This window comes from Pseudorasbora parva, chromosome 1 (genome assembly GCF_024679245.1).
Source record: "Pseudorasbora parva isolate DD20220531a chromosome 1, ASM2467924v1, whole genome shotgun sequence".
Taxonomy (NCBI): Eukaryota; Metazoa; Chordata; class Actinopteri; order Cypriniformes; family Gobionidae; genus Pseudorasbora; species Pseudorasbora parva.
Window position 1 is genome coordinate 12,097,559 of NC_090172.1, and position 13,428 is coordinate 12,110,986.

General features: G+C 36.3%; 2 protein-coding genes across 5 annotated transcripts in view; both read left to right on the top strand.

Annotated features, from left to right (window-relative positions):
• The first annotated feature begins 2,845 nt into the window (after positions 1-2,845).
• On the top strand, positions 2,846-7,249 carry myl12.1 (myosin, light chain 12, genome duplicate 1). Its single transcript, XM_067423228.1, has 4 exons — positions 2,846-3,021; positions 3,884-4,095; positions 5,843-6,004; positions 6,410-7,249. The coding sequence occupies exons 2-4, from the start codon at positions 3,912-3,914 to the stop codon at positions 6,580-6,582; spliced, it is 519 nt and encodes a 172-aa protein (XP_067279329.1). The 5' UTR covers positions 2,846-3,021; positions 3,884-3,911; the 3' UTR covers positions 6,583-7,249.
• Positions 7,250-7,934: 685 nt separating this feature from the next.
• nsun6 (NOP2/Sun RNA methyltransferase 6) overlaps positions 7,935-13,428 on the top strand; it is a 30,555-nt gene continuing 25,061 nt past the window's right edge. Inside the window, exons 1-3 of one of the 4 annotated variants that reach the window (XM_067424100.1) lie at positions 7,935-8,035; positions 8,338-8,417; positions 8,739-8,885. In XM_067424100.1, coding sequence (XP_067280201.1) covers positions 8,343-8,417; positions 8,739-8,885 — 222 coding nt within the window. In that variant the 5' untranslated portion in view covers positions 7,935-8,035; positions 8,338-8,342. Of the gene's footprint in view, positions 8,036-8,329; positions 8,418-8,738; positions 8,886-13,428 lie in introns of all 4 variants that reach the window. The other 3 variants (XM_067424013.1, XM_067424240.1, XM_067424178.1) reach the window with 3 other exon arrangements.

Here is a 13,428-nt window from a genome sequence, read left to right on the forward strand (position 1 = left end):
AATTAAGAGAGCCTATTTTTAATGAAACCTGGGAGAATTATGTCCCTTCAATTAAAAAAATCCACACAATACAAATTTTGATGCTTCGAGAAGACTTTAAAGAGGAACACAATGTCTAGATCTGATCCTATAGATGACACAGATTACATCCATACATTTGAAAGTTAATAAAGCCGTGTTCAGCACAGAGAGGCTTTCTCGAACTGTATAACGTTACAGAAAACTATTTGTCCAGTCCAGTCTGGTTCCGTTCACACTAACAGGGCAGGCACATAGGCAGGCCATAGGCTTCAGCCCAAGGAAGATGTGCAATAATGCGGCTCTGCTTATTGGGCCCACTGTATGTACACAAGCAAACTAGATTTTTCCGGTATGGAATTTTAGAAATGGTTAGATTACCTTCCTAAGCCTCTGACCTTATAGTTCTCTTCCTTTCAAAGGCCTTCATCTCAGCTGTGGTTTGCGCTAACAATAGCCATGCTATTGTTATCCTCCGTCACATGCAACACATACCAACAACAATGTGTGTGTGTGTGTGTGTGTGTGTGTGTGTGTGTGTGTGTGTGTGTGTGTGTGTGTGTGTGTGTGTGTGTGTGTGTGTGTGTGTGTGTGTGTGTGTGTGTGTGTGTGTGTGTGTGTGTGTGTGTGTGTGTGTGTGTGTGTGTGTGTGTGTGAAATAGAGAGATAAATAGAAAGAGAGGGAGGAGGCCCAGAGGCAACCATGCTGCAATGTCTCATGCAGGTCTAACAGATATGCATAAATGTTGCCAGACTATAGAAAAAACAACAACAACATAGAAATAACACATACACACAAGCCATCTAAATAGGAATGTTCAATTTTATTGTTTTTTTTAATACAGCTAAAACACTATAATGTAACCGTTACACACAGCACACCATAACCCCATAAAAAAAATATTTTAACTTATTTTTATTTAATACCATTTTTACAAATGAGGATTTCCCAGGGTTTTTTCGAGTAGCTCACTTGGACAAATTTATAGAAATTTACATTTCTTTTGTCATCTGAACGTTCTGAAACAAGTAGGGCTAACACTTAAAAACGTTAGACAACCGTCAATTTCTGAAAGATAATATTCCTATGGAAGAACGTTTGTTCAAAACTTTGAGAGAACGTTCTACGGCGTTCTGAGAAAGTTTCCCTGTTAGCTGGGAAACCAAGGGTGCGTCTCAATCAGCTCCCTAGTCCAGTTGTCAGGGCACTGATCACTCAGGGAGTCAGCCCATTGGCTTATATCCTGATCAGTGCCCTGGCTAGTGAACTAGGGAGCTGATTGAGACGCAGGGCAGATACTCGTCCTGGAAAAAGCGCGTGCGTGTTCAGGCCAGCTGCCTGTTTGTGACACTCTGTTGTTGTCATGAGTATGCTTGTGTATTTTCGTCCCTCATCAAATAAGCTTTGTAATCGTGTATGGAAGAACACACGTTTGGCTGACCCTGGGATTGTGGCAGGTTTAAACAGCTGCTGCATTGCGTCTTCTGCTGAATATGTATGCAGCCTACAAGCCTTTCAACATGATATCATACTTTGCTTTTGTCATACAATAAATCGCACTATACAGTAGGCTATTCCATTGTTATAATGTTCAACCCTGTGTTGCACTCTATTCAAATATTAATTTATAGGGATATTCTTTCATTGGTCATCATTTTGAATGTTTTCCTGCGGTTAATATGCTTCATTTCTAATGTGCGACTGCAAAAAAAATAATAATCAAGTTATGCAGTAAAAATGTCAACGACTCTTTAAAAGTGTGGCACAGAGTAGGCTATGCACAGAGAAGGCTGATATACAGCACAAGTACGCTCTCTTGTGGCCATACATTAGAATAAAATACTTATCCTGATTATGAATGGTAGACATGCCATAGGGAGCTAAGATCTGATCTTTTAAGTGATTTCAAAGTGAATTTTGTAAGTAGCTTCCAAAAATATAGTTATATAATTGAAGCTGCATGCTTTAAACCACTGTGGCAGCTAGCAATCACACAGGTCTGAATTAATTCTCAGGCCTAACCTATTTCATCCAGTTGAGTCTCTTCTTTACTCTAAACTCGTATGACTTTTCCTGTGGAACATAAAAGTGGTTATTATCTAATTGTAGGTTTAGTATAGGCCTACATGATAATACACGAATTAGTGCACATAGTTTTTGATACATGTCATAAACTTTAAATAAAATAGCCTCTTCATACATCTAACAATCGGTCTATCGATTCAGGCCCTGTCTGTCCCAAATGGCACCCTCAAAACTCGCGGTCTTCCCATGCACATGGGGCAGCCAAGTTCACAAGACCTAAGTGCACGTGAAAGTGTGCCATTTGGGACAGGGCCATCATGCCATTTCGTAACTAGGCTATAGGCTAGGTTTCGGCAAGTATGTATGAATATTGTATGGTTTGCTTTGCACCACTGCCGGTTAGGTTTAGGGATTGGCCTTCGTGTTTTTTTTGTAAAAATCTTATTTTATTGTTTATTTATGTTTATATTTTTTCACGGATTTTCTCTCAACTTTCCCACTTGTGTTTTTTTAAAAATCACAATTAGGGTTTTCTGTTAGCAATTTTTTCTGTCTCTAACACTAGATAAAACAAAACGAATGAGTACAACAGTTTAATAAATATTACGTCTACTCGCGCTGTACAGGAAAAAAAAATATTTCAGACCGTATATGGTTATGTTTAAGAACGATTACGTGTCTGTGGGCGTGTCTGGAGAAACTAACGCTGAAGGCGAGCGGGAAGACCATGATGTTGTTTATGATATTTCAGTAAAGAATTTATTCTCATGATAAAAGTCTAAATATCGTATAGAACGCGTGAAATGTATTTCATTACCGTATATTGCATGCTATCGCAGATTGTGTGAGTCTTTATCTTTTATCCGGGACCCCATTACAGTGTTGCGTTGGTCTGGTCGAGGCTTGCGGAAGCGACATTGAAATCCGGAAGTTTGGGCGGTGGTTGAAACTAAGCAGCTGTCGATCTCGTTTGTTCGGTGAGACGCTTATTTTTCTTTCTTTTAAATTCTTTGACCTGTAGTGACTGTTTGCAATGATTGTTTATAAGGGTTAATCTGAAAATTCAATATATTTCCATGATGTTCAGTTAAAGCTGTAAGTTACAGGCAGGGAGATTAGACGAGCCACTGTCTGCTCTGATTCGATTAAAAATCTCTAAACATATTGCCTAAAATGTTAATTTACCCAATTGTAGTATAAGCTGGTTTAAATTTGCGAAACATGAAACCTATTGCCAATGTGTATTCACTTGCTTCCTGTCTCTATTTTATGGTTAGTTTGACCTTGTCATAGAAATTAGGCTAAAATGGTTTTGAGCAAAACTGTAAATCATGGATCTGTATTCGGTAACTAAATGTGCTATAAATAAACCAATTGGGTCAGAAATGTAGGCTATGATGATGATACAGAAGTCACACGGCCTCCTCCCGCAGACTTAAATGCGACGTTGTTTTCGCTGTCCTTTGAAATAAAGCTGTTTAAGCAGATATTGTAACGTTACTTGTTTTGTTTTTATACATTTCTTAATTTAGCTTAAGCTCCCAGTATAAGCAAAGTCTAAAACGGGTTATGTAATGCAGCGGGCTTGCCTCAGCACGCCAAAAATATGAAGGCATTTTAAAAGATACCATCTTCTAGTGTTTTCATTGTTCTATTAGGCATATTTAAGGGCATGTTGCTTTTAGATTAGTAAAAAACATGTTTAGTTTTACAGAGCCACTAAAACATTGTGTTGCACCACTGTGTCTCTTAATTTAGCTTGGTGTATGTATTTAAAAAAAACAATGTATGTGCAAATCTTTTTGCCGAAGGTTAATATGTCTTTTGTCTTTTTTAAAGCTTGTAGGTAAAACCAAATACAGCCAAAATGTCGAGCAAACGTGCCAAGGCAAAGATAACCAAGAAGCGCCCTCAGCGTGCAACGTCCAATGTCTTTGCTATGTTCGATCAGTCACAGATTCAAGAATTTAAGGAAGCATTCAACATGATCGACCAGAACCGGGATGGATTTGTCGATAAGGAGGATCTTCATGATATGCTTGCTTCTCTTGGTAAGATTTTACTAGCATGGAGGACTATCTATGCTCTTTAAAGTCCCCTCAAGGTTTAATATTCTTGCTTCAGTTTTGCATTTCATTAACCGTTTATTGTTTTTGGTTTAATCACATGTTCACCAGAATGTAGATATGAGAGGAACCTTTGACATTTGGAAGATTAAATATGTTGGAGAGATATGTGCTTGGCACATCCTTTTAATTGATGTTTTAGGACCGTTCCACATTACAAAACATTTTAAAGGAACAGTTCACTCAAATAAAAATGATCCCATAATTTGCTGGCCCTCAAGTCATCCTAGGTGTATATGACAATCGTATTTAACCAATATCCTAGCTCTTCCCAGCTTTGTAATAGCAGTGAATCATTTTTGAAGCTCCATAAGCAGCATCTATCCATCATAAAAGTAATCCATATTACTCCAGGGGGTTGGTAAATGCCGCCTTAAGTGAAGTGATGCATTTTGTTAAGAAAAATATCCATATTTAAGTTATCACTGGCTCCCGATAACAGATGTATGCACGTGTATTAGAGAGTTGAGTTCTGTGGGAAACAAAATATGGATATCTGGCTTTTCCCAGCTTTGCAATGGCTTTGAATAGTGCCTGAGTTTTTGAAACTCCAAATGTGTGTGCATCCATCCATTATACAAGTAATCCATACGGCTCCAGTGGGTTAATAAATGCCTTCTGAAGCATTGGGCTTTTGTAAGAAAAATATTGAAATGTTTGGTTATTTTGTATAACTCTGTGTTTGTCTGAAAAAATAGTCATATACACCTAGAATGACTCGAGGGCAAGTAAATTATGGCATAATTTTCCTTTTTGGGTGAACTGTTGTGTAATGCCTTTTTTGTAGGTGTTAATGTTTGTGAATCTGATTTGTGAGCAGTTTTAACTTCCATCACTATGACGTTTTCATCATTGTGTACATGCAACCATATTTTGTTGTCATGACACTATTTCATTTGTTGTTACCAATGCCAGTAAAAACAATTGATACCTGCGTTTGATAACTGGAAAGTAACACATTAATAATTTACGTTTATATAAATAAAACATTTAAACAACAGCATCTACACTTCAAACATGTTTTTATATAGTAAGTCAATAAAAAATAAAGAAACAGATTATTGGCAACTGAAGAAATAAAAACAAGTACTTTTTTAGTGAAGTGCTGTTTTACAGGTATCTGATAGCACTCAGGAGTATTCAAGTACATGTTCAGAGAGAGTTTTTAAAGCCAACTGTATGAGCCATTCGATTTAATCTGTTAATGTCAATATAGTGACACCAGCTGATTAGAGAACATTTTGCATATTAATAGATGGCTAAACACTCTTACTAAATGATGTAAATGGAGCTGTTGAACTGAGGATAATGCCAGCAGATGTAAGGTTTTCATTGTTTACTATGTTTTTGTTGGATAACTGCCTTTGTATTGAATTCTTTTTTGTAATTAACGAAACCATATCATATCATCCCATCTCCTCTTTGGAGCACTATTAAACTCACTGCAATGCTGTTTAACAATCGCATGGAAACCACACTTTAGTCATTACACCAATACAAAACTACTTAATATAACATTAAAAACTGCCTGTATGGCTGGGCAATATAACCACAATCTTATAATTATGAGTTTATGCACATAGATTTACCTGGCTAACATAAATGTTAAGGCCAAAAAGGTAAAGGTAGACTGAGTGGTTTCACAGCCTAATAGAATGGGTCTGTTTTTCAGGGAAGAACCCAACAGATGATTATTTGGAGACCATGATGACAGAAGCTCCCGGACCTATAAACTTCACTATGTTCCTCACTATGTTTGGAGAGAAGCTTAACGGCACAGACCCAGAGGAAGTCATTCGAAATGCATTTGCCTGCTTTGACGAGGAAGGAACAGGTAAAAAGATTCTCATCAAATCCATGCAACACAATTTAGGCTAAACCTGTGCTCTGCACCTGAATCTCTTTAAAATGAATTGCTTAATATTACAGCTGGCACCTACACTTAACTATTTAAGATGTATGCATTTGAATTGAATATTAAATTGCCATGCATTTGGAATATGCAGTTTAAACATAAACTAATAAACTTGATGTGATGCCTATTTGTCAGTCATAAAGAAATTCATGGATTTCTGCACAAAAATCATGGTTTATTATTAACTATTTATTTAAATCATAAAATCATTTGAATGTCAAGAATCAACATGCATTTGTTAATTGTAAAAAATTAAATTTGAGTTAAGAACATTTGAAAATTGTCTCTGGACTAAGAGTAATATTTGATTCTTTCTCCCCACAGGCTTCATTCCGGAGGACTATCTGAGAGAACTTCTGACCACCATGGGCGATCGGTTCACAGATGAAGAAGTCGACGAGCTCTTCAGAGAAGCACCAATCGATAAAAAGAGCAACTTCAATTACGTGGAGTTCACCCGTATTCTTAAGCATGGAGCTAAAGACAAGGACGATTAAACCCCCCTCAGAAAAAAACCAAACATCCTGCATCCGTTTTAAAAAAAACCTTTTAGGCTAGAGAAATCCCTTGCTGTCCTGTTTACCTGGAGTCCCCTTGAGAACCAAACTTTAACTCTGTTCTTGCTGTATGTGCATATTAAGTGTTCCCTCTACACAACTCACTAGACCTCATATTTTGAATGGGTTATGATACAGTATCACCGATAAAGTCATGTCACTTAATACTTAAATCCTCATGGTTTGGGCTGTCAAAATCACTTTTGTTTTGAGGTGTTTTAAATGTTTTTGTTTTTCTGAAATTAGAATGCCAGTGTTTTGTTTTTAGGTGTATGTCAACTGGAACAAATTCCACTTTATTCGTCACACCTTACTGTTAATTGGTGAAAGTATTCTGTAAGTATAGGGCTCTCATGGATCATGTTTGCGTTTTGTCCATGTCTAAGGTTTTTATAACCAAGTGTAACTTTGTGGTTGCATTTAGCTAGTCGCACAGGTAAGTTATCTCAGATCTCTAAGACATTTTTTTTTGTTTAATCAGTAAAAAATGTGAACATGTTGATGTATTTAGATGCATTATTTTGATCTCATTTGATTTCATTGCCTAACTGAATTTTTACATCTGATAATATTAAGTATTTTGAATAAATCTCTTATTAAAACCTTCTGATGTGCATTTTCTTACTTTTTTTGATAACTGTCTGTTTTTTGGGCTTGATGTAATCAATTGAGTACAGTCTTAACTCAAAAAAGCCTTTTAATTGCAGGGCGGGCACTTGATAATTCTGTTTAGACAATTATTCTGAATAATAAATGATGCTGAATAATGTTGCTGTTCAGTCAATTGTTGTGTGTAGATGCTTTAAGCATCAGCTTAGAACATAAACTGATTTGAGGCAAACTAAAAGTTTAGGGGGAACACGTACAAGGCTGTATATTTAATTTTGTGAAGCTTTAATTTTGTTGGCTAATTCATTGATTCCTCTGATTTCCAGCATGCATTTGCAAGCACAGTGCAGAGTTTAGATGCTTTCATCTGCAATCATTCTGGAGTTTTATTGCTTCTTTTGGATTAAGTATATGTCTGAGTTTATCCAGTAAGTGTGTGTATATGTATATATATAGTTATAGTGTATTATATAACAATTATTTTATACAGAAATGTGTATATATATAATTTTGTATATCTCAACAATTGAAAATTTGTACTCTGCAAAAATCTTTGAATTAGAAAAAAATGAGTGCTGGTGTCCTAACAGTTTATTCGATTTGCTGCTTTTTAAAAACAAAATTTAATAGCAGGTGGATCGACCCAATCGATATCTTCTTCATCCCCTAGCGGATTTGGAAAGGAAACAGTAGATGGCGGTAAGTGCATTCGCCGCGAATGTGCTACAATAGAAAGAAGAAGAACTAAAATGTGATTCTGTTTACTTCTGGTTAGAATTAACCGGTAAGAGCTCAAACGCATACACGCTTATGTCCATTTGTTTACGAAACATACACAAATGACAGAGTCAAAAAATGTGTTGCTTTGAAATAACACAAAATAGCTCGCACGTGGTCTTTATTTACTGCTCGAGACCCTTCCTTCCTGTTTCTTTTTAACTTAGTTGTTTTGTGAACACATTAACGCGTATACTGTTTTAACTTTTTATTCCATAGTAATGTGAAAGACTGTAGGACTGATTGACTTGTAGTTTTTTGTTTTGTTTACAACTAATACTTATGTATGTTTATGTTTCCTGACATGAGACACGATGTCAGTGTTCCCTCAGCTTTCCATGAAGCCAGAAGTGCGAGAACATCTTAGCAATGTTTATACAAGGAAAGAGGTTGGCACTTTAAGTCAAATCCATTTTTTTCTTCCAAATTAATTATATGGAAATGTTGGTTACACTTTATTATTTTAAGTTGATGTTGTTGTTAAGCGAGTGCATAGTGATAGTAATGAACAACCAGATACTTTCTGTTGGGTTAGGGTTAGTTGCTTGTAATTATGCATAATTTCATTACTATACAGTGTAGCGTGTAAGTTACCTTAAAATACAGTGTTACCGAAATTGTCTGCCTTCTTATGGCAGACAAAGTTTACAATATGACATTTAAAAAGACAGTGGTATGTCTGTTCTCATATCTTGCGTGTTTGTTTTTAGGTGGTGTCTGAGCTTGATAAAGATGAGGTGTTTGAAGCTCTGCTGTCCTGTCTGTCTCATCCACCCTTGTTCACCTGTCTGAGAGCCAGCACACATCTGCACCCACTACAGGAGATTCAGCATAGACTGGAGCAACATTTAGCACAGGTGTGTGTTTGTTTATGCATACAGATGTCGTCAGGGCCGTGCACAGACATTTTGAGGGGCAGTGGCCCAAACCAAAAAAAGGGGCACTATAAGGGGGTTGAGTATCATCTTAATATAGAGAATGAATAACAAACCTTTTACAATCATACTGTAAGTACAATTGTTAGGCTTTCGTGTTAATTAAATTTATGTTGTTCTAATTATTCTTCCAAAAAGTTGATTCTGTGGTAATTTGATCTCTTTTCTATTTTTATTTTTTATTGGAGATTTAAGTAGCAAATGAGAATCACTAAAATTATTGAATATATTTTGAGACAAAGGTCTTGTTTATGATTTATGTAAATCATACGCAACAGTTTTTTATTAACAGAGTATGTAAAAGTATGGTAGCCTATTTGGGGTAAAAGGCATATTTAACATGATAATAAACAGCTGACTGACTTCCATTTGTTGACATGACATGGTTAAGATTCAGCTGGTAAATATCTTAAGTTGGGTGTCCATCTTAGAGGCAACATCATATTTATAATAAAAATATGATAATAATCATATCATATAATACAAATATATTTAGTTGTTACAATGATAAAACTTTATTAAATTATTATGGGATCTCATAGCCTACATTCAATGTTTTCAGATTATTTACTTAAACATTTGTGTCTGTATTTTAAAAATATTTTTATATTAACATTTTAATATTTACTGAACAATAATTAATTATTTTATTCATCAGAATAAACAGAAAATGCTGCAAACGTTGCTAGAGGTTTTTTGCACAAGTATGAACTTTTTTGAAAAATGAGCACATTATTAGGCAAGGCAACTTTATTTATATAGCACATTTCATACACAATGTCAATTCAAAGTGCTTTACATAGAAAGGAATTAAAATAGGGATAACAAATGCATAAGAAAAAGCATTTGTTTTTCTTGCATTTGTTATTATTAGGGTGTGCTTTTGCCCCATTGTACCCTGATACAACTCATTTATATAATAGCCTGTATTACCTTTTTAGCTAAATATTCAGTATTCAGTATATGACGTTTTACCTGCTGGCATGGAGCTTTGAATCCATGTTTGCACTGTTGAAACAAACTACTAATTCCGCGGATCAACCACTGTCTGTAATGTGGATTGTAGTTTGTAATAATACCTGTTACATTCAGGAACTGTCGTCTCCACAGAGAGAGGACACAGCCCCGCGATGCTGCGGAGCCAGCGGGAAAACACGGAACGGATTAGTGTAATTAGTGGCGGAACAGAACGCTTTTATGGGAATCCTCTGAGGCTGAGGGAGGGAAGGGGGCAAGAAGGGCACCTTAGCCGATGAGGGCAAAGGGGCAGTGGCTCTAGCCACCGGGCCACCCCCCTGTGCACGGCCCTGGATGTCGTCTTTCTTTGGAAGCTTGTTTCTGCCACAGACTAAAAAATAATTAAAAAATGTATATAATTGCATCTTTTTAAATCAATTCTGAGAGAAAAAAACCCCTCAGAATTGCTAGATATAAATGTGCAATTCTCAAAAGAAGTCTGGATTGTAAGGCATAAAGTCACCATTTTTTTGTTGTTGTTATTTTGTGGTGAAAAATAAAAATATAGAATTGCAAGATGTAAACTCAGAATTATGAGGATAAAAATTCAAACCAGTACCCATTAAGAACACTATTATCTTTGAGCTTAGATTATATAAAAAAAAGTATCATCCTACTTGATCTTAAAGCTACACTGTGTAACTATTTTAATTTAGTCTTAGCTAAAAACTTGAAGTTCTTTCAAAAATATATGTGCTCATTAATGTATATTTACTTCTTTCACATAATAAAGTATTCTCGTAAGTTTATAATATGCCATTGAAAATACATACGGGTGAGGGGTTCGAATGCCGGTCGCCATGTTGCCCCTCCATCTTAAAAGTACATTAGCCAAAAAGGGACATACATTCAAGCTTTGCCTTTCGCGTTTTAACACTCGATGGCACCGTGTCGAATGTGAAGAGGGGGATTGCCATGTTAATCTTGGACTAAATCAGCCACCGTAGGAGTTAAAACGAAATCGGAATTGAGAGGAACTGAAACTAATATTCACTGGATGGTCATATACCCTCTCACCGCTAGATGGGGGAAAATATCACACAGTGGAGCTTTAACTGAATTGATGTGCTTATTACTAGATACCTCCTGCAAGCTAATCCGACCATTGCACACTGAGATATGGGTATTCATGTGTTCACACTGTCTGGTGGCCGTTTTGAAAGCTGTCTGAAAACTTTCACCTAAAGAGGAGCCCCTTAAATGTGCATTTTTTTTTAGATGTTTAAGACTATATTTTGGATAAATATTACTTCTTGTTGCAAAATTAAGAGATTAATGTTTAGAATTTTGCATATTATAACCTGAAACCCAGATGTGGGAAATAATTACAGTTAGATCCAAAAGATTTTAACAACATAGCACACGTGCTACAGAACATTGTTAGTTTACTAGCTGTATAAGCTTGTTACTTCACAGGCTTTCAGGCTTGTGCTTTTAAATCCATTATATTATACATTTACAGTTTATTGATGTTCTGTGGTTTTACACTGCTGTAATTTTTAAATACTTCATATTATTGTAAGGTGAGCTTAAAGGGTGAACTACTATGAAAATCACAGCTTCAGTGTGACATCAATAAGAAAAAGTATAATTTCATAGATATTTTCAATAATAGTTCTCCATATTAAAATATGTATGAACTTAATACATGACCTACATTATTTATTTAGCGAAATTCTTCTTTTTAATACAATAGTCAAGTTCTAACAATCAAGTTCTAAAAACGCCTGAGTGCTGCCCTGTTGAGGTTGAACGTTGGATACTGCAGGGGAATTCTTCTATTGGACGTATGTTGGCTTATTTCAACCATAGATGAGTATAAGTAGATTCCTCATTAGACTGTTTCTATGAGCTGCTATACGTTAGCCGTCTGCCATTTTAGAGCGGTCAAAGCCGGTTGGGAACGTGTTTCTGTGAACGTTCAAATGATGCCTGTGACTTGTGCATCTACAATCGTAGTTATATGCATGCATGTATGAATATCTGTATGAATATCTATAACAGCCACTGGAGATGCCACTACACTGACGGCCGCTGGAGATAGCACTACAGTGACATCTGGCGGTGAACGTCCATGGCTGCTGGAGAGTCCACCAGAAGTGCCACTTCGAGATGCCAGTGCCACATTTTGCACTTGCTCTTTCTCCACAGATCATGCATTAATGAACACTGTTACTCACAGTTTGTGGCGGTGCTGGCGAATCCATATTGTAATGCCTGTGCTGATATCGCGACCAGTGTTGGTCAAGTTACTTTAAAAAGTAATTAGTTATAGTTACTAGTTACTTCTCACAAATAGTAACTAAATTAGTTACTGAGTTTCATCATTATAACAGTAACTAATTACCAGGAAAAGTAACGACTGTTACACTTTTTTTAAATGTTCAAATATGTAAAATAACTTGGATGCCCCCGATATTAAATGAATGAAATGGACACTAAATAGAATAAATTGTTATTAGTAAACATTGTTCATTAATCTACATTATTTTAATGTTGCTGTGTGACAATGTGAGAGACACCTATCAAATTCAATACATTATTGTAAATATCAGTAATATAGTGGAACAATAAAACAAAATAAATTGTTTAGAATAGATTGTATAATATTTATTGCACAGACCCCAACTGGCCATCAAATAAATCTAAAAATAAATGATGCTCCTTAAGAAAAGTCTACCAAAAATAGAAAATAATAAACAATATATTAGCCTAACTTACATAGCCTAGACTCTTTATAGTGCACATTAAAACTGTCATACAACTTCACAAATGGTAGACATACTGTAGCCTGCTTGAATTATTCTTCCTCCTAAAAGTAAACAGTTTAACAAGAAGTGCTCTCAAGTCTTGTTTGTATGGCGGGCTTACCCACTCTCTTGCGGATATTTTCGCAATTGCCCGTAAAGAATCTGACTCAACTGTTGACAGCGGCAGCATGTTTGTTAAATTCTGTCTGCGTGATAAGAGTTTGCGGTGGAGAAAAACCTAGTTTTGGTTGCTTTAATGTCGTGGCTCTGTCTCCTCCTTTGGTAGCGGAGCTCGATTTATCCTTTGCGTTCACCGACATAGAGACACTCTTCCTGGGCATAAGTTGCACGTTACATAAACATTCTTACCTTTCACCTCAGCGAGGGAAAAGTAATGCTTATACTTCCAGTTTGCAAAAGCTACCTTTGAAGTCAATGGACATGCCATCGCTCTGACTCCTGGTCGCTGGTCACATGCACGCGTGCGTGTGTGAGTGTGTGTCTAAGCCAAGCCATCAGGAATCCTCATCAATTATGGTTGCGTCCCACCCATCATAATTAGTTATGTGTACAGTACCCACCCCCCAACACGCTCGCACACACGCACTCTCTCACACACACACAGCTGCAATTCTGCTGACAGCAGAGAGTGTGCCTGTTCGGATGAAAAACGCTTCAGTGAGCTCAATTATAGTAAC